This window comes from Aotus nancymaae, unplaced genomic scaffold (assembly GCF_030222135.1).
Source record: "Aotus nancymaae isolate 86718 unplaced genomic scaffold, 86718_ANA_hifiasm-v0.15.2.pri h1tg000006l, whole genome shotgun sequence".
NCBI lineage: Eukaryota > Metazoa > Chordata > Mammalia > Primates > Aotidae > Aotus > Aotus nancymaae.
The window spans coordinates 71,458,855-71,480,873 of NW_026988417.1; the positions used below are offsets into that span (position 1 = coordinate 71,458,855).

Here is a 22,019-nt window from a genome sequence, read left to right on the forward strand (position 1 = left end):
AGCCTGAGAAGATCCCGTTTCAAAAAACTATTTCTGATATTTTCAGAAGACAAATCCCCACCAGTCATCATCACCAATAAAGGTCTGGTCTTGGATGAAAACTCAGTGAAGAAAATCACCACCCTGCAGCTGTCTGCCACTGACCAGGACAGTGGGCCTGCAGAATTGATATACAGAATCACCAGACAGCCAGAGCTGGGCCACCTGGAACATGCAACATCACCGGGTAAGTCTATCATCACTTGATTCATTGAACCAAAACTTGGGCTTTAGTAAGTGTTGAGGGCAGCCACATCATGTATCATGTATACCTAGAATCTGCCTTAATTTGTATTTATTTTCTGCCTCACTAATTTTGACCATTATACACTGGCTTGTATTATACTTAGCACACAGCAGGTGCTTAATGATTACTCACTGAAGGTAAATTAAAAATTACATGTAAAAATTTTCTGTATGCAATCTTGTCTCCATAACTAGATTGTAAATTCCTTTAGGGCAAACACTGCATCCAGCTTTTCATCTATACTCCCTTGAGCACATGGCATTGTGCAAGGCACTCTGCATGGCTTAAAAATTCAATCCAATGAATAGTGAGTGAGCATGTGTACTGAGTAAGATTCTGGTTTAGCTGCTGCTCAGGAAATGAAGATGAATGAGATATAATCCTTGCCCTCCAGAGTTCTCTGTTGGGTAAGCTAAGGAACCTCTGCACATAACCATAACTCAGGAGAAAATATGGCAGGTGTTTTAAGAAAGGTATAAACATGGTGTTGTAGGAGTTTAGAAGTGGGAGAAGCTACATTGGGTGAGAAAGTGCACAGAGATGGCATTTAAGAGTGCCCTTGGAAAACAGAGTTTGGGGATACAGAATTTGTATTTTGGGGGGAATAGCATGGGAGGCACATTGAAAAACAGTAAGTAGGCCAATTTAATGGAAGCACATATTCTAAAAACAGTAGGAGATGGGGGCTCATGGGTAGATTGAGAGTTTATGGAGGATCTTCAAAGCTGGGATAAGTAATAGCTATTCAATAGGCAACAGTGAGTCACTGTGGAATTTTGAGCAAGGAGGAAAAGTGAAAATCAACAGGTAGTGTCTAACAGGATGAACTGAAAGAAAGAAAAAGGAGGCAGTGGCAGGGGTTAGAAAGTTTTCACGTTTGGCCGGGTAGAAGGTAGTGAGGTTTCAGCTAGAGCAGCAGCCATAATAGTAAGGTGAAAATAATGTGAGAGAGAATTCCTATACCTAGTAAGTATTCAATAGACATTTGTTGGTTGAATGAGGAGGGAAGAAAGGAAGGATTTCAGGGAAGAACCTATACAAGTTGGCAGCTGAATGGATGTGAGTGACAAGAGATATTTGCTGAATAAAAATCTAGATACAGGCACAGTGGCTCATACCTGTAATCCTAATCCCAGCACTTAGGGAGGCTCAGGTGGATCTCGCTTGAGCCCAGGAGTTTGAGACCAGCCTGGGCAACATAGTGGGACACCATTTCTTTTTTCTTTTTCTTTTTTAAAGACTAGATATGGTGGTACACATTTGTAGTCATAGCTACTTGGGAGGCTGAGACAGTAGAATTGCTTGAGCCTGGGATTTGAGGTTGCAGTGATCTGTGATTGCACCACTGCCCTGCAGCTTGGTGACAGAGCAAGACCCCGTCTCAAAAAAAAAAAAAAAAAAAGAAGAGACAATCTAAGGGTAGAATTATCTTTATTTCTTAGAACATAGTGGCAGTGACAGCATGTTGGAGATTTAGATCTTCATGGATTCTTTTCAGATTTTAGGTTATAGAGTCTTCATTAATTCAACCAGGGAAATAGAAAAACACAGGAGGTTCCTGCCCTGATTGTACTCACTTTCTAATGCGAGGATTCCGACAACAAGCAAGCAAGCACATATATGCTGTGTCAGAGGGTGACAAGTGTCCAGGAGAAGTAAGGCTATTCCCGGGGGAGCACAGGGAGCAAGCGGGTGAGGGAAGTCCTCTGTAATAATATGACAGTTGAGCAGACATCTGAAGAAGGCGAGGGAGCTGGCCAGGCTGATGCATTTAAAAAAAAAAAAAAAAGGATATTCCAGACACAGGGATCAGCAAATGTCAGCATCCTGAGGTGAGTTCCATCAGGCAAATCACGATGCAGCAAGAAGACCAGGGTGGCTGCAGCAGAGTGAATGAAGGGGAGAGCTGAGAGAGATGAGCTTTAAAAGGTGGAGGGTGATCAGATGGAGGAAGTGAGGGAGGCAGACTACATCTGGGTCCACAGTGATGGTGGAGGAGGGCATGTTGTACGTGTCTGGCAAGAGGGCGTACACAGGGATGGACAGATCGGCTAAAATCCCTAGGGGGAATTAGAGCAGGTCACCTACCTTTTTGTCTGTAAGTTCCGGGGGGAAGTATGCAGAGCAGCACCCCCAAGACCTTGGCTGCTGAGATATTAGATAAGGAATTCACGAGCTAATTGCCTCTGCCAGAATTCTGTCAGGTTGCTGATTGTATCTCTCCTAAGATGAAAGAGCATACTTGGCTGCTGTGTTAGGCAACGAGGGCATCCACACCGTGCAGAGCCTTCAAAAGCTCCAAGCTTCCTGCAAGACACTGCAGTGGCCTCCCTGCTAGTCAGTAGCAGCCTCAGCTCTTCCCTGACCCCAGCTGTATTAAGAGTCCTGTTGGGGAGGGTGTGGGCTCCAAATTTGCTTTTTCTGTTTTCACAGATCTCAGCCTTTCCTGGGCTTAAAATCTGGTTTCTGAGACCAAGCCAGCTCTGGTTCAGGAGAGGCCAGTAGGTGATCATGCTTCCCGCTCCTCCGAACAGCGCCCTCCAAAATGGAGGAATGCTCTCTACCTGGGACGGTTCTTTCACGTGCCCTTTTCTGATGGGCTTGACTTCCTAATTCACATCTTTCCCAGTTCCTACTAGTTTTTCTCAATCTGCCTGTTTCCAGTAACTCTTGAGTAGAGCAGATACAAGGCTGCAGCCCTCTTCTCTTTACACTGGGGGCCCTCCCCATGGCTAATGGAACAAGTCTTCCTTGCCCTCCTCAACACTAACCCCACACTGAGCCCCTTCTGTTGCAGTTAGCCAGGATTGTCTCCTTCCCTACCTCCCCCGCATGAAAAAATGTTCATGGGTTTGATTGTTTTTATATGTCAAAAGCCCCCCTTTGGAGGAAGTACAGGTTGATTACTTACTGGCCTCCCTGAAGGCAGATGGCTACAGCTTAGCGAAAAGCAGCAGCACCTCCCTACTTGTCTCAATGGGTGAGGATGGGTTTACCAGAAGTTGGGGTTGGTGGGGGATTTCTGTTCTTTCCAAGAAGAGCAGAGCAACTTCTAGGCCATTGTCTGTAGTACGGGGCACCAAAGTATTTATTTGGGGGCCAGAGTCCTCCTGGAATTATTAATCACAGGTGTTGCAGACACCCTCCTGATGGTTAACTGGATAATAGACTTACTTTCATGCTGTCTTGCTTGGTCAGCTGATTATAATTGATCATCCTCTGTAAACAGGAAAGGTGGGGAAATCTCTTCTTCACCATAAGAGATGTAGGGAGCCATCTGCCTATGTGAAGTGTGCAGAAGACAGACCTGAGCCTTCTGTCACTGAAGAGAGTCCAGTCCCTGTATGTGTTGTCTTTTCAAGATCGAGCAGGCCACACTCTCACATCACGGTTTCTATCTATTAGTAGACTCCAAAGACCCTATTTTTCTTGGGATATTAGAGTAAGGAGTTATATTAACTAGGATAGAAGCTAGGCTGCTGGACCAAGGAGACTCCAAAATATAATGACTTCAACAAGACATTCGTTTCCTTTCAGAGTAATCCAAAGGTAGGTGGTTCCAGGGTGTGAGGTGGCTCAGTGATCCTCAGCATGAGGCTTCTACCTCTGGCTCAAGGTGAATGCTGCAGTTGTGGTCATTCCCCAGCCAGCAGGAAGAAACACATGACATCTTTTTTTTTTTTCAGTGGAGTGCAGTGGTACAATCTCGGCTCATTGCAACCTCCACCTCCCAGGTTCAAATGATTCTTGTGCCTCAGCCTCCCGAGTGGCTGCGATTATCAGTGCACACCACCACACCCAGATAATTTTTGTATTTTTATTAGAGACAAGGTTTTGCCATGTTGGCCAGGCTGGTCTTGAACTCCTGACCTTAAGTGATCTGCCCACCTTGGCCTCCCAAAGTGCTGTGTTTACAGGCATGAGCCACCGTGCCAGGCCTCAAAGAACGCATATCACTTTTGATCACCTTCCAGTGGCAAGAGTGTATGTACACAAAGCTGTAAGGTGGCTGGAAAATGTAGAATCTAACTGGTCGTCTAATTATTTAACTAATAGGAGTCATATCTTTTGCAAGCAGGAGAGGAGTAATACTGGAATATAGCAATTTCCGGGACAGCACTGGTTCTCAAGGGGTAGGGCATTTGGTTGTCACCCTTAGGGTACAAGTTGTCGCACTGCTTCAGATGGGGATGAAAGGTAATGGTGGCTAAACAAGCATTTAGAGGGTAGAGATAGGGATGCTATTAATAAATGTCCTGCAATAAATGGGATAAGCCCTGAACCACATAACTGTTCTGTCTAAAAGGCCAGTAGTGGATTAATTAGAAATAGTAGGCTGTGGAATCGAATCCGAAGTCTGAATCCTTGTTCGTAGTTTTAGCTTTGTTCCCAGTAGAGCATATTGAAGTCAGCATAGCTCCAAGAGACAGCCCTCAGCACAGCACAGCTCTCAACACCTTACTTATTTCCATCGCACCCCATGTGCTTCATTCAGGATGTAGGCAGTTGCTGCTTCTGCAATACTTCAAGGAGGGCTACCTCACGCTGGATTCCCCTCACCAGTTACAACACACCTTCCTCAAAGCCTGAGGTGACATAATGACTGCTTGGGCAGATGAAGAAAAGATCCTCCCTGATCTGTCAGAATTCCTAAAAGCATTGAGATATCCATTAAAAGGCCCTTTGCTGATGGGCAACCAGGGGGCTCTTTCTTGCATCCATGAGTAAGACAGCCACATTTGCTTTCCTCCCACTGTGGAGTCCACTGAAAGCTGAACCCGAGCCCAAAATAAACTTTTCAAATGAAGTTAGTGTTTAGCAAAGGCAAACAGAGAAGGACCCCTGCACAATAGGAGGACAGCACCAAGGGGTACCCGAGGTTGGTCTCCTCGCCTGTCAGTCCCCAAGGCTTCTTGATTCTGTAAGAGATGCTGCTTGAAGAAAAGCATTGTGTACAGTGCTCAGCTTCATGCAGCCTCTGTGAATCAGTGGCTACAAGGAGTATTTCTCCACCCTTCTGGGAATATGGAACCAACCGCTGTGTTGTTGTTGTTGTTTTAACCATTCTCAGGTTTCTATCTTGCTCTTAAATCTTAAAATCAGGCAGATGAAGAGCTTTACCCTCATCAAATTGAAAGTCCTTTCATCAGCTATTTACTAATCACAGACATACCCACGAAAGTGAGTATCCTCAAGGATGAGTCTAGACATCTTAAATCCTGAAGTCCTCTGGCTATTACAAAACTCTGCAGGGAACGCTTTCTCGCTGAGTTCACTTATCAAGGTGTCGCCCACAAGCTTTCCACTTTCTGCTTTGTACTCACTGCCAAGTTCTCATCTCTTGAAGGAGCTAAATTAAAGCTCCAAAAAAGGTAAACCACCTTTCAAACAAGCATCTCTTCTCTTCCCTACCTCAATTGGCCTTTTAAGTTCACTTCTGAAAGTTCTAAGGGAAGTGGACATTTTGTCCAGAAGCCATAATATCATCTCAACCAGATTTCAAAATGGAAGGATAGCATCATCTGTGTGGCTTAGGTAGATAATATTGTCCTTAGGGAATGCACAGTTAGAGAGAGGTCAAAGTGAGGACTTCCATGTAATGTCCTGGGCATTGACTCAGCCACCTCCATAAATCAGACACCCCTAGAGTCCAGGCTGCCTCCTGGGGTGTGTGAGCTGTGGATAGTTAAACCTCTTTAGTTGTGCATGCAGCCTCAGCCCATTCATAATCCTCATTCCTCACTAGTTTCCTGTCCTTGTGAAGGTTAGCCTGTATCACACCTTCATGTATGGAGAAATCGCAGCATGGGGCCGCCTTTAGGCAACCTAGTCATCACTGCACTTTAAGTGCTACCCCTTAGCACTTACCAGTTTAGTAACAGTCATACGAAGCATAATTTTTATTCACCGGATATAAATAGTTCTCCTGTCAGTAAACCCACACAATCTCTCTTATTAAAAATATTGCAGAATTTGAAACAGAAAACCAAATATCGTATGTTCTCACTTATAAGTGAGAGCTTAACATTGGGTACACCTGGACATAAAGTAGGCTCCTTAGACACTGGGGAGGGAGGGAGTAGGGGAAAGGCTGAAAAACTTACCATTGGACACTGTGTTCGCTGTATGGGTGACATGATCAACAGAAGCCCAAACTTCAGCATCACACAATGCACCCTGTAACAAACCTGCACATGTATCCCTGAATCTGAAATAATTTTTTAAACCTGCAGAATCTTCAGACATAACCAACACCCACCACTGCACAGATCAAATAAGATCAAATACTTGATGATCTTGTTGTCAACCACCATTTTATCTGCTACCTCTGAGGGGGCTATGACTGTTCCAGCTACAAGAGATGACAAAAAAATACAATGAAATAAGGCAGTGTGTTGCACTAGCCTATGTGACTCATATAGAGCAGAAAGAAAGCATTGAAAACACAAAGAAAGAAACCAAAGCAGGTTTTCTGATTGTTCTTTTACTTTTCTATTACATCAAGGGTTCTCAGCTTTGTTTGGACATTACAATCACCTGAGTGATTAGAATGTTACATAGGCTAATGTTACACATTGCAATCACCGGAGTGAGTGGCATGTGTTTAAAAATAATGATGCTTGGGCCCTACCTGGACCAATAAATAAAGTCTCTTAGAGATGGGGCTTAGAATATGAGAGTCTTTTAAAAGCACCCCAATGAAATTCTATTTATAGGCTGGGTTGTAATTATATACATATGGTACTTGTCATATTAGAAAGGCTTCCTTCCTTCCTTTTCTCCCTGCCTTCCTTTCTCCCTTCAACAAACACTTACTGAGTAGCTGCTACAAGAGAAAACTTATTTTTGGAGGTCGGGGGCATTAGACAAATATGTGCACATGTGTTTCAGTAGCCGGGACAGCAACATGGCAGAGGACAGGGGGAGCCCAAAGCAGAGCAGCTTCCACCTAAGAGAGGAGGGGTGGGGGTTTGTTGGGAAAGACCTCTCAGAGGTGATGCTTTAGCAAAGGTGTTCTTTTGTTTCCTCTTTATTCCAGCCTCTCTCAGTATTGTGAGACCAACCAAAATAGGATGCATCCATTGTCTTAGTTTGAGTTATCTCTAAGAGCAGAGGCATATTAGCTTGCTAGGGCTACCATTAACAAGTTCCACAGAATATGTAGTTTAAACAACAAATTTATTGCCTCACAGTTCTGGAGGCTGCAAGTTTGAGATGGAGGTGTTGGTAGGATTGGCTTCTCCTGAGGGCTGTGAAGGAAGGATCTGGCCCAGGCCTCTCTCCTTGGCTTGAAGATAGCCATCTTCTTGTTTGTGTGGTGTTCTCCCTGTTTAGATACATTTGTATCCAAATTTCCCTTTTTTATGACATCAGTCCTATTTGATTAGGGCCCACCCCAATGACCTCATGTGATTAAATTACATCTACAATGACACAATTGACACAATTTCCAGATAAGTCACTGAAATACTGGGGGTTGGGACTTCAACATATGAATTTGGGGTGGGGAAAGGGTTCAATGCAACCCATCACAAGAGGCTTTGCAAAAATCCTGAAGCGAGAAGGGTGAGAGTCTCTCACAGAAGGAGCTTGAGAATAGGACATGGGTAACATGCATAGAGTTCTATGCTGCAAGTGGGAGGACCGAGGTATCCTCTAACACGGTTTCTTCAGAGATGCTTTATTTCTTTGTATCCTCTAACACGGTTTCTTCAGAGATGTCATTTCCCTGACCTGGACTGTGCTTTCTTTAGCGTGCTGGCCCTCCAGGGGAATTGGAAAACTGACAGGGTTAATGTGGGTCTCAATAATACTACCAGATACATAGTTTAGTCAGCAGGTTAGTGATTGAAAACAGCTTCAATGGGATTAAAACCCTTCAAGATATTTCAAATAGCAACTACCTGCTGTGACAGCGGTGGGGGCAATATGTTATTAGAAACATCACCTTGCTGGCAAATGAGCAGATGAAGTCTTCCAAAACCCAGTTAGCAAAGACTAAAAGTTTAAAAATAAAAAGTGGATGAGGATTAAAAATATAGTCATGTATTGCTTAACAATGAGGATATATGCTGAGAAATGCATTGTCAGGTGATTTCGTTATTTTGTGGCCATCACAGAGTGCGCTTACACAAACCTAGATGACATAGCCAGCTACACCTGGGCTATATGCATAGCCTATTGCTCCTCAGCAATAAACCTGTGCAACATGTTACTGTACTGAATACTGTAGGCAATTATAACGTGATGGTATTTGTGTATGTGCACATATCTACACATAAAAAAGTACAGTATTATCATCTTACGGGATCACCATTATATGCAGTCCATTGTTGATTGAAACTGAAATGTCATTATGTGGTGCATGACTGTATGTGCTCAATAGAACCTCTTAGGTATAGATTATAGTGGGTAAAATAAACTAATTCACCAAATATGGTTTGAGCACCTACTGCATCCAGGGATTATTTTAGGTGCACATCATTGAAGAAACAAGAAAAATCCTTGTCCTCTTAAAGCTCAAGTTCTAGATGCAACTTGTTACCCCTGGTACATATTTATGGGTGTCATTTAAATGATAATATTAAAACCCATCAAAATCAATATTTCAGACAAGAAAGAGGGTACAGCCAATAAAGTATTTTAGAAGGAACAATTCAAAAAAATTTTTTTTCCAGGGTAAGTCTATGAATGATTCTTCTTTCCTTCTTGTCTAGGTTTTTCACGTTATCTTTAGTAGGCATATATTATTTTTGTATTTAAAAAAAACTTTAAAAAAGAAGGGTAAAATCCAAGAGGTTTCTTGTCTAGATGAGTTTTATCAAAAGTACTCCTAGCAGGAGTAAACTTTGAAGTTAGCCTGCCTTGGGTTCCAATTTCAGCACTGCCCCCTTATTAGCTATGTGACATTGGATAGATCACATAACTTTTTAATTATATGAACTACAGTGTCATGATCTACAAAATGGGGGTAACATGCTAACCTCAACCTCCCAGAGTTGTTAAAAGGTAAGATTCAACATGTATAAGCAATCCTCAAACTGTGTTCTACCCATAGTAGGTGCTCAGTGTTTGCTGGATTGAATTGGGAAAGTCCCAGTAAGATGAAGCCTAGCACTCTCATGCAGTTTAGTGAGAATATAAAATGGTACTACCGCCTTGGAAAAGCAGTTTAGCAGTTTCCTGAAAAATTAAGCATACACCTAACATATATCCCAGGCATTTCACAGCTAGAGATTTACCAAGAAGAATGAAAGCTTATGTCCATACAAAGATTTGGACGCTAATAATCACAGCAGCTTTATATGTGTAGCATGCTAAATGAAAGAAACTAGACATGGAATAGTATATACTGTATAATTCTATTCATTAAAAACTAGAGAAAATGCCAGCTAATCTGTAGTGTCAGAAAGCAATTCATTGATTGCTTTGGGATGGGGTAGGCAATGGGAAAGGGAAGGATGGAAGGATTATAAAGCCTAAGTTGGAGACTTGGGTTGATGAATCGGTTCATTATTTTGAATGAGGTGATGGTTTCTGGGTGTGCCAAAGCATATGAAATTGCACACGTTATGCCAGGTACAGTGGCTCACACTTGTAATTCCAGCACTTTGGGAAGTCAAGGTGGGTGGATCACCCGAGGTCAGGAGTTAGAGACCAGCCTGGCCAACATGGTGAAACCCAGTCTCTACTAAAGATACAAAAATTAGGCAGGCATGGTGACATGTGCCTGTAATTCTAGATACTCAGGAGGCTGACACAGGAGAATCACTTGAACCCAGGAGGCAGAGGTTGCAGTAAGCTGATATTGTGCCACTGCACTCCAGCCTGGGCAACAAAACAAGACCCTGTCTCAAAAAAGAAAGAAAAAAGAAAAAGAAATTGCACACTCTATGCATGTGTAATTTATTATATGTCCATTTTACCTCAATAAAAAAATGTTTTAAAAAATCAATCTCAAGAGGAAGGCAAAATCTATCACCTTTCTTGATCAGTCTTAGACATCCACAAAGGGAACAGTCAATTAGGTGACCAGCTGATGGTGAGAATTCAGATGAGATTTTCCTGTGAGCTGTGGGAATAGATTCACAGCAGGAGGAAGAGATTTAAATTTCTCAGCGTAGCCAGTCTGAAGTTATTACATTTTTAAAGAATGGTATGGATTTCTGTCCAGAACCAAAAGACAAAGCTATAAGACAGGGTGCTACATTTCTTGCCTGTCAAGAACTGATGTAGCAAGCACACAAATATAAAATGCCTCATCAAAAAATTAATGCCCCTATATTCTGGAGGCTATTGTATCTGGGTGACAAATTTCAGATGATAAGGAGAGATGCAAATGTAAACCATGTGGGTTGATTTTTTTTTTCCTTCTTAAAGATAAAGCAGTGATGTAGATGTCACCCTTGAATATGAGAGTCAACATAGAATCTTTGTTTTCTTTGTAGGTTAACAATGACAAATCATAAAACCCAGAAAACAGCAAATGAATTTCAGGGCCAAACTAAAGGACTAGATTAAATGGATTAATACCTCAAAACCCAGAATCAGAAAGAGAGAATTTGTGCTGGAGGACTAAAAGATGTGATTTTCATTTCAGTCTTGACTGGCACAGGGTATGACCCCTAGCAACCCTAAGGTAGAAGCAGGAATTCCGAGTTGTTTTGCTAAATATTGTGAGGTGTTTAAAACAGAGACATTGCACATTTGTGGGATAGTTTACCATTATTTAAAATTTCTTTCCTTTTTTTGTTTTAAAAATGACTCTGGGAAAAAAATCTAACATGATTTTTTTTTTCTTATTATGTTATTAAAGGATACTGTTTTTTCAAGTTTGTTTTTTATTTGGTATGGAATAATTGCTCATGCCCCAAAGTCATGCAGTAAGTTTTGTTGCTGTCTAACTGGCTAAAGTGGGATGGGAGAAGCAAGAGTCATAAACCTGAGAGCTGAAAGGAACCTTGAAGAATATCCAATAAAATTATGGCTGCCAGGGATGGCTCACCAGTCACAGAAACAAGGCCGTATATAGCCAAGTGTAACGTTAGTTTAAAAGCTAAACCATCACACGCTATTTAAAATGAGGATAGGTCTTCAGAAAGGACTGTGAGCCTTGGGGGAATACAAAACTGAAGAGAGAGGGGTTTGGAGAATAAGACAATGGGTCTATCTTTCACAGATTTTACCTACATAAACCCCAAGAGAAAGGAGAGTAACATTTATTAAACACCTGCTGTTGGCTTGGCACATAGAAGCCACTATAATTAAGTTAACATGTGCTCCCACAGAATATATGCTGTTGTAGAAAAAAGAATCAACAAACAACTCTAACACAAAGTCCTCAAGTGCAGGACATAAATTCTATAAGAAAAATACAAAGGACTCTCTATCTGGTGAGAATGACACTTCCCTAACCTTATGCTAGGGCTAGCATTTTAACATCCTGTATTTGTTTCTCTCTTCCCCTTTTTCTAGGTATCCAGATTAGTTCCTTTACTCAAGCTGACCTGACTTCACGAAATGTTCAGTATGTCCATTCTAGTGAGGCTGAGAAACATTCAGATGCCTTCAGCTTTACATTGTCTGATGGGGTCAATGAGGTAGGTGAGGCACTGGACTCCATCCTTGAAAGGTATTGATTCCTCACCATCTCCTTTGAATAAAGTAGGCAGAGTGACTGATGAGAGGAAAGCTTCCTTTTCCTCTGCTCTCAGTCAAGAGGTAGGGACAGCCTTTGCAGCCACCTTGGCTCTTGCCCAAGAGAACTCCTTCTCCTTCTGGGGGCTCCTAATTATTGACTTGTGCCAGGAATGGTGTGAAAGGGAAAGTAGACAGCACCTACCTTTGGACCTGTTGGGTAGGTGCTAGGGACAGGTGTCCCACCTGCACTTTCCTGCCATTCTAGGTGACTCAGACTTTCCATATCACTCTTCACCCTGTTGACGATTCACTGCCCATCGTACAGAACTCAGGGATGCGGTTGCAGGAGGGCATGAGGAAGACCATCACAGAGTTTGAGCTTAAGGCGGTAGATGCTGATACAGAGGTAAGAGCACTTCTTCCCCTGGGTTTCCTGGCTAAATGAGAGGCTGACCTGGTAGCAGCTATTGCTTTGCATCTGTGCATCCTGATGGTAGGGAGGAGCTGTGAGGTGAGTGCAAGCATCCTTGAAGAATTAAAAAACAGAAGACACCATGGCCTTCTGGGAAAGAGAAACAAATGCGTTTGAGATCAAATTGTTTTTAAACCCTTTCTCAAACCCTAAATGCATTCATCCTCTCCCTTGATTACATGAAACAATCCTTTTAACTCGCTGATTTTATATTGATTTACAGAAAATCAGCTAGATGACATTTTACCCAATGTTATTGTTTCCTATTAACATGAAGAGGGATTTTCTATTCCTATATACCCTTTTCTCCATTTCACCTCCTTCATCCAGAGTTCTCTGATGGCAACTAATTATTCAAATTTGAGCCTCCTCAAAGACTAGGCTTTATACAGTAAAACAGGGCATGTGGAGACTAAGCTCTTATTCCCACACTTCCAGTTTAAAGCATCTCACATTCTCTCGCATAAACTCATACTGCCACTCCTATTAATTAGTTCTATGTATCTGCTTCTTTGTGCCAGCACTCATTGATTAATTGATTGATTCTTTTATCAAATATTAATTACCTATGAAGTTCTAGGCTTTGCTGTAGATGCTAAAGACAGAGTTGTAACAAAACAGACAAAGTTGCAGGCTTAGAGAGTTTACTACCTTTGGTTGGGGGAAAGACAGTAAAGAAGGAACAGATTGTATCAGATACAATAAGTGCTATGAAGAAAAATAAAGGGAGATGAGGAATATAGAGACTGATAGATGTGCTACTTTAGAGTGTCCGGAGAAGGCCTCTCTGAGGAGGTCATATTTTAGCAAACACATTGCTAAGCAAAAGAGCAAGCTATGCAGTTATTTAGGATGATTCACCCTCCAGATAGAGGAACCGGACATGCAAAGGCACTGTGATCAAGTGCACTTGGACTCTGGGAATAACTACAGCAAAGGTGACAAGAGGTCAAGAGGCTGGAACCCATCGAACAGGCAGGAGAAAAGAATGAGGCCGGGCAGAACACTGGGACTAGGTCACAGAGGGCCGTGCAGGCCCAGGTTAGGCCTTGGCATTTTGTTTTAAGTTGATAGGAAATTCTTGGAGAGCCTTGGGTAGGATTTTATGTTTCTTTTTCCTTCTATGTGTTACCATAGAAGCAGTAATCAAAAATAAAAAGTTAGCTTCTGTTGTGGTGTATACGGGATTCTGTATATAAGCATTTTGGGGAAACGTAAGGGAAGGAAATGAACAGTTTAAAAAGGTCTATTTCCTATCATCTTGGTAGAGGTTAAACATTCAGGCTTTCCCCTATGACCTGAAAAGAAGAAATTTAAATTTCTTAGTATTACAACTGAAGGTACCAGAATATAAGCCCATTTGTAGCAATCAGTGTGGTCGTTCTTTTTAGCCCTATTTTTGGTGTCTATAAAGAAAATGCAGTCCTTATTTTATCTGTGTCTTTGGGTTCTGCTACCCTTGACCAGCAATTGGGCATCACTCACTCTTCTGGTTTCTGTTATGAGCTTCCCTCCCCTCTGATATTTTGTCTCTTGGACAGGCCGAGTCTGTCACATTCACCATCGTGCAGCCTCCACGCCATGGCACCATCGAGCGAACCAGCAATGGGCAGCATTTCCACCTCACCTCCACCTTCACCATGGAAGACGTCTACCAGAACCGGGTCAGCTACAGCCATGACAGCAGTAACTCCCTCAAAGACTGGCTCACCTTCACCGTTTCTGATGGGACAAACCCCTTCTTTATCATTGAGGAAGGGGGAAAAGAGGTGAGGGGTAAGGACACTGGAGGAGGTACCCTAGCACTGCATGCCAGAGGCAGAACATGGATTTTTTTCGTCAAGCATAGCATTGTCTGACTTCTTGTTTTATCACTAGCTAGTAGATTGTCCTTGGGCAAATTAATTTCTAAGCCTCAGCTTTTCGTCTGTAATATGGGCCTTCATTATCTGCTCCAAGGAGGTAATCCGTGTAAAATACTTAACACTGTAGACCAATAGTGAGTGCTCAATATATGGTGATAGTTCTTGTTGTTAGTATTATTGTTATTTTCTTTTTTGCCCATTCTTTACTCCTTAATTTTTCTTTCATTTGGGTTTTGAATAATATCATGTCTGTAGATTGTTTTTCTCCTTTTGGACTGGGTCCCCTCAGTCCAACCAGAGTTTCTTAGTCTTTGAGAAATAACAGTGGCTAAGAGTGTAGTTTTTGCATCCAAAATATATTGATATTTTTTAAAATAATTTTTTGTTTTTAATCTTTGTGGGTATATAGGTATATATACTTATGGGGTACATGAGATGTTTTGATATGGGCATGCAATGCGTAATACTCATATCATGGAAAATGGAGTACCCATCCCCTCATGCATTTATTCTTTGTGTTACAAACAATCTCATTATTCTTTTTTATTTATTTTAAAATATATAATTAAATTATTTTTGACAGTAGTCATCTGTCATGCTAGCAAATACTATGCCTTATTCATTCATTCTAACTGGTTTTGGTACCCGTTAACCATACCTGCCCCCTTACTCCCCTTCCCAGCCTCTGGTAACCATCCTTCTCCCCTCCATCTCCATGGGTTCAGTTGTTTTCATTTTTAGATCCCATGTATAAGTGAGAAAATATGATGTTTGATTGTGCCTGGCTTATTTCGCTTAATGAATGGCCTCCAGTTCTATCCATGTTGTTGCAAGTGACTGAATCTCATTTTTTATGGCTGAATAATACTCCATTGTGTATATGTACCACATTTACTTTATCCATTCATCTACTGATGGACACTTAAGTTGCTTCCAAATCTAGGCTATGGTGAACAGTGCTGCAACAAACGTGGGAGTACAGATATCTCTTTAATATACCGACTTCCCTTCTTTTGGGAATATACCCAGAAGTGGGATTGCTGGACTGTATGGCAGCCCTATTTTTAGTTTTTTGAGGAACCTCCAAACTGTTCTCCTTAGTGGTTGTACTAATTTACATTCCCATCTCATACAGTGTATGAGAGTTCTCTTTTCTCCACATCCTCAGTAGCACTTTTTATTGCCTGTCTTTCGGAAAAAAGCCATTTTAACTGGAGTGAGATGACATTCATTGTAATTTTGATTTGCATTTCTCTGATGATCAGTGATGTTGAACACCTTTTCATATGTCTCTTTTCCATTTGTATATCTTCTTTTGACAAATGTCTATTCAAGTCTTTTGCCTATTTTAAAATTAGATTATTAGATTTTTTTCTTATAGAGTCGTTTGAGCTCCTAATATATTCTACTTATTAATCCCTTGCAGATGAGTAAATGGCAGGTATTTTCACCCATTCCATGGGTTGTCCCTTCACTGTTGATTGTTTCCTTTGCTGTGCAGAAGTCTTTTAACCTAAGGAGATCCCGTTTGTCCAATTTTGCTTTGGTTGCCTGTGCTTATGGGGTAATACTCAAGAAATCTTTTCTCAGACTAATGTCCTAAAGAGTTTCCTCAATACTTTCTTGTAGTAGTTTCATAGTGTGAGGTCTCAGGTTTAATTCTTTAGTCCATTTTGATTTGTTTTTTGTATGTGGTGAGAGATAGGGGTCTAGTTTCATTCTTCTGCATATGTATATCTGAAAAGATATTGATTTAATTTCCAGCTCTGTCATGTACAAACTGAATGTACTTGTAAATCATTTAAACTTTCTAAGCCTCAGTTCCCCTATCTGTAAAGTGGGAGTGATACATATTCTCCTGATATACATAAAGCACATAGCCCAGTGCCTGACACACACGAAACATCAGATAAACTGAAGCTGTAATCATCATCATCATCATCCTCATCATCATTTTAGAACCAGCTTATGAAACCAGTAAAATGCTTTTCTCTTGAGGCCATGCAACTGTCAAGCTTTACTTCCTAAAGGAATTGCTGCCTTCTAACATCCAGATAGCCAGAAGAAATGTCGATTCCCCTTCCTCTCCCGTCCTGCCACTTTTACTCATTCCTCTATTTGTTAGCTAGCTGTCCTGCAGTTCGTAAACCTACTCTGGGAAAAACTGCAATTCTGGTGAAAGGTGGGCCTGGGGGCACCTCTACATCTTTGTCTGACCCAAGAGAGGCAGTTTTAGTGAGCAGCATGTGTGAACCTTACTATACCTCCAAGATAACAAAAGGATCCACTTCTCAGGCCTGCACCGTTCCTTTGCTACTTGGACGATGAGGGATATTTTCCTGGGAAAAGATTCTCTGTGTCCTTTAGAGACAGACAGTCTGTGGGAAGGTCATTCTCAGTTAGCTGGTGTGTTGGTGGGATAGCTCTTGGGATTTTCCTGCCATTTCAGTGTCTGCACAGCATCACCACCTGGCAAGTCATCACTCTTGTTTTTTCTCTCCCAAACTGCACTGCTCCCCAGTTAGTTTGACTTTCAGAAGAGAAAAATGATTTCAGGATATATCAGCAAGAGGGCTACTGCTCTTATAAACAAAATGTTACAGCAGGTCTCTTGTGGGACCGTGTCATTTAAAAAATGGAAATTACTTAGAAGGTGGGTTGTGGGAGATTAAAAAGCCAATGTCTTGTTACCCTGTGTCCCAGCTTGCTGTATCCACTCAGGAACAGTGAGGTGCTAGATCCAATTTACAATGTGCGTGTTGCATGCATCATGTTTGTATCTGTGAGAATGGAATTATAAACGAAATTTCCTTTTCACTATTCCCATAAATACTTTTATTCCTGATTTCTTCTATCCCTCACCCTCATATAGAGAGCTCGCCCTTAAAGCAGAGAACAACAATGGGAAAAGGAAAAAGAAAGAAAGAAAATACCTTCCCATGAAAACCTCTTTCACATCTGGCATAATCCCACCTAGAAATTTTAACATTAACAATTGAATGATTATTTTTATCAGTCTTTCATGAAAATTTTAACAAGGTTTGTTGAAAGGAAAAATACTGTTTATTGTTTTATCCCAAGGCAATATTTAACGCAACAAAAGAAGACACAGGTATGTGAAAACCGACTTCCATAACAGGTGAGATTCCAGCAAGGATGCCACTTGGTTTTGTTTTTTGTTTTTTGTGGGTTTTTTTGCTTTTCTTCCTACATTGTTCTCACTCTATCATTCAGCTTTCTCCCTTAGGCCTTGTGCCAAGATGATAAGGGATGGGAACAGGCTCAGTTGCACATCCCTCATCTCTGAAGTATCAGCAGGTATCAGGGGTTCTAGCTGTGTAGGCCTTGGACCTGACATACTTCAGGTGCTTGTGAATGATGTTTTCTTTTCTGCCCTCCTTTACAGATTATGACGGCAGCACCTCAGACATTCCGAGTAGACATCCTCCCGGTAGATGATGGCACACCTAGAATTGTCACCAACCTGGGACTCCAGTGGCTGGAATACATGGATGGCAAGGTAAGGCCTGACCCTCTGTCATGTTTACCCCACCCAACTTGGGCTACGTCCTTATTCATGGCAATGAGTTTATGGATAGAACTCCAGTTCAGCTCACCTGTTTATCCCTCCCTAAATAAACTGATTTTCCCGAGATTGGTAAACTCCATGAGTTTGGTTAGGATTGTTTGTTAATTTGTTCTATTCTGTAGGATTTGTTAAAATTGTATATAGTGTAAGATGCTCTTGCAAATAGGTCAAACTAGATAGAAGTTTATTTATTTTCATCTCACATATAGGGTGGAAGTACGTAGGCAGTCCAGGGCTCTAATGAGCACTTAGAGATGCAGATTCCCTCCACCCTATTGTTCTGCCATCACTAGGTGGTTGCTATTGACTACCTGGACAAACTTCTTCAGAAATTCATCAATATACAATTGGCTCTCGGTAGCTGCAGATTCCACATCTATGGATTCTACCAACTGTGGCTTAAAAATATTTGAAGGAAAAAAAAAAAGAAATAATACAAATTTGTAACAATATAGTATAACAACCATTTATATAGCATTTATGCCATGTTAGGTATTATAAGTAATCTTGAAATGACTTAAAGCATACAGGAGAATGTATGTAGGTTATATACAAGTATTATGCCATTTTTTATAAGGGACTTCAGCATCCTTGGATTTTGTAATCATCAGGGAAGCCTAGAACCAATCCTCATAGATATTGAGGGACAACTGTACCAGCATATGGGAAGGAGAAAACAGAAAGAGAGGGGCAAGGAACTCCATGATAAGCAAGTGATACAGAAATTGAATGCATCCCTTGCACTCGTATATATTGGCAAGAAATTGTTCATATGGCCCAAATGTTGCATGGGAGACTGGAAAATAGCATCTCTAGCTGGGCAGGCAGAGGCTCTGCTAAAACATTGTTCACTAGAAGAAGGGAAGGTGGATTTTGGAAAATATATAGTGTCTGCCATAAATGAGAAAGAAATGGAGCATTTTTATAAGTAAGTGTGTGCAGATGAACTGTACTTTAGATATTTCTTTCTCTTTCTCCTAATTTCCAAATTGGTGATTTTAAGATCTATCCCAAAATTTTCACCTGGTAATCATGTCAAGCACTAAATCCACATCCCCACCCAAACACAGTTCTTCAGTTGAGAACTGGGTTCTTGCATTGGTGAGTGGTATTCTTTCTAGGATATGGCTTGTTTTCCATCTCCAGGGAGCTGATTAGTTCATTGTATGTGTAGCTGTTGCACTATAGCTTCTCACTAAACTGGTTGATTTAAAAAAAAAACAACAACAAATAAACAAAAACAACCATGAATTAAAGTTAGTGCAAATTCCTCTTATGCCCTATTTGATCTTTGTTTCCCAACATATTCAGAGCAATTCCATTCTCCTCTCAATGCTCTCCGATTGGGTTTCTACCCGCCATTCCTACTCTATTGCAGTAACTATTAATTAAAGTAACCCATGACCTCTATTTTCCCAAATCCAAAGGCCAATTATATCTTTACGTTACTAGACCTAAAAAATATTCAATACTGTTGACCACCGCTTTTCTTCACTCAAACCTTGGCTCTCACTAACAACTTCAATGAATTAATGAATTAATGAATTAAAGTTCAGCCAGTATTCTTGGCCAATATCAGGGTACAGTCTGTTTATCTTATTCTATTTCAAGCACCATAATTGAAACCTAGAAAGTGGCCACCTTACCTGCACTGAATTATCCTTTCAAAGTTCCAACTTTGTTTCAAGGCCCAACTGAAATTCCACTACCTCCAATCTGTCCTCCTTCAAGTCCAGATGAAATTAATCTCTCTCTCTCTCTCAAAAAGTGTACAGCCCTCTTTTTATGACTTCTATTATAGCTCTTGCCACATTGACCTTGTGCATGAGCCTTTCTTTCCCAATAAAGTATGAATACCTTGAGGGCAGAAGTTGGGATAGTTTTCATCCTCATAGCCTCTACAATCCTGACAGAGTTTTCCATGCAGTAAATACACTCGGTAAATCATTGTTAAGCTGAATTAAATCTGAGTCAGAGGGTCTTGTTCCTGTTTTATTCCCACCTCAGGAACTAAATTTAATGGTTTTCTATTGTAGGCAACCAACCTGATCACCAAGAAGGAACTGCTGACCATGGACCCAGACACTGAGGGCGCGCAGCTTGTCTATGAGATAACGACAGGCCCCAAGCATGGCTTTGTGGAGAACAAGCTGCAGCCTGGCAGAGCTGCTGCCACTTTCACCCAGGGTGGGGACTCTCTGGGGACTTAGAAATGGTAGAAATCTGTGCTAATGTCACTCTCCCTATCTCCCAGATTCTTCTCACGGCCACTTCCAGCTACTTATGCCCAAGTAACCTCTTTGCAAACAGAGATCTTCTAGTGTCGAACCACTCAACTTGTGAATTTTATTTCTCCTGATTTTTTTCCCCGTAATGATAAACTATGGCAAAGAAAAATTCATCTTCATTGTGCTTCCTCAACTCCTAAATTACTCTAAGTATTGGCCAGGTTTTCTGGAAAAGGATGCATGATACTGCTTGGTTTTCTTTAAAAACAATAACAACAACAAAGCAAAAAATAACAAGCAGATATTGTGAATGATCCGTGATCCTGTGTGGTTTATTTTTTGTTCTCTAAGGATTATAGACTTCAAGTCCTCAACCAAGAAATTAATGTCAACATGTACAAGTTGCTCAACAGAAATATTTTCCCTGTTTTGAATCACCTCAAGCAGGCCATGTCGTATTTTTGTTTTTTATAAGCGTGTCAGGCTTCTCTAGAATTTTTTCAGGGTGGACTTGACTAGGAGCAGTCATTGCAAAACTGCATCTCAAAATTCATGCTCCATGAATTTTTTGTTGTTGTTGTTACTCCCTGTCCTCAATTGTATGTTCTCTCCTCACACCTTTTTTAGCTGTGCTTTGTGTATGGGATGTTTAAACCCAACCCCAGCTATTCTTGTTAGCACATACCTTCCAAAGAAACTTTATTAGAAGGCATTAGGTCTGAGAGTGAGGATTGGGTCTGAGACTTTTCTCTGCCAACTCTAGGATTTGCCATCAATATTCAGAGACATTTATTGAAGTGCTTTTTGTCAGGACCCTGGGATTCTCATTTTATAACAGCATAAGAGATATTTATAATATCTCTGTACATAAAGACAGATCTTTTGTTTCACAGAGCTTCAGGATTTTATTTTTAAATCTGACAGAAACATTTATTTTAAAGTCTACTATACTTTTGGTGCTTGGGAAAATAAGTTTTGTCTGTAACCCATTCGAAGAATAAACTAGGTATGTTGGTGTGGTGATCTATGAAGTTGTCATTACATGCCTGGGTTAATTCACAGTAAGTTTTTTTCTCACAGAGGATGTGAACTTGGGGTTGATTCGTTATGTGTTGCACAAGGAGAAGATCCATGAGATGATGGATAGTTTTCAGTTTCTGGTGAGAGACAGTAAACCCAATGTGGTCAGCGACAATGTCTTCCATATCCAGTGGTCCCTCATCAGCTTTAAATATACCAGGTACAAATGTAACTGTGCTTTCCTTCTTGAGAAATGAATCAGGCAAGCAGAGGGAGTCAGGATGAAGCATGCTGGGGGGCAGCTCTAGTCACCTGTTGTTGCTGGTGATGGAGATGATGGCAGTGATAAAAATAATAATTGCACCAAATATTTATTGAGTACTGTATATATTAGATACTGAACTAGGACTTAACATGCATCATCTCGTTTAATACTTGCAGTTCTGAGATTAATTTTATTCCTGTCCCCACAGTGGCAAAGTAATAGAGACAGAAACTTGTTTATGTAACTTGTCCATAGTCACATAGCTAATAAGCAGTAAAACCAGGACATAAGCCCAGTGGTCTTACCCACGTGCTCTACTGCCTCTCAGACAAATGTTTTTGCTTCTGTCTTCAAATTTTAGAAGAGAGTCTGGTAGAACTTATAGGAAATATAAAAATAGGCATTCAAGTTTGGAAAATAGTTACTGGCCCACACTATCAGTATCTTCACCTTCCATCTGTATTTTCCTTGTTCTCAAGCCTGTTTTCTCCCCTGGCTTATTTGGGTTTTGTAGGAATATATATCTTTAGGGCCAACTGCATGGCTTAATGCAGACAGCTCTTTAAGATGCCTTTCTAATCTGTTGGGGGTTAGAAAGGCAAACAGAGATACTGATTGGTAAAGGTAGTGTGCAAGCATGGTGCTGATTTTATA

The 22,019-nt window shown here is 41.0% G+C and overlaps 1 protein-coding gene across 1 annotated transcript in view; it reads left to right on the forward strand.

Annotated features, from left to right (window-relative positions):
• FRAS1 (Fraser extracellular matrix complex subunit 1) overlaps window positions 1-22,019 on the forward strand; it is a 467,548-nt gene that overhangs the window by 380,588 nt on the left and 64,941 nt on the right. Inside the window, exons 47-53 of the mRNA XM_021669641.2 lie at window positions 47-226; window positions 11,762-11,886; window positions 12,192-12,332; window positions 13,940-14,167; window positions 17,670-17,783; window positions 19,889-20,039; window positions 21,161-21,320. Of these exons, the coding sequence (XP_021525316.2) occupies window positions 47-226; window positions 11,762-11,886; window positions 12,192-12,332; window positions 13,940-14,167; window positions 17,670-17,783; window positions 19,889-20,039; window positions 21,161-21,320 (1,099 nt within the window). The remainder of the gene's footprint in view (window positions 1-46; window positions 227-11,761; window positions 11,887-12,191; window positions 12,333-13,939; window positions 14,168-17,669; window positions 17,784-19,888; window positions 20,040-21,160; window positions 21,321-22,019) is intronic.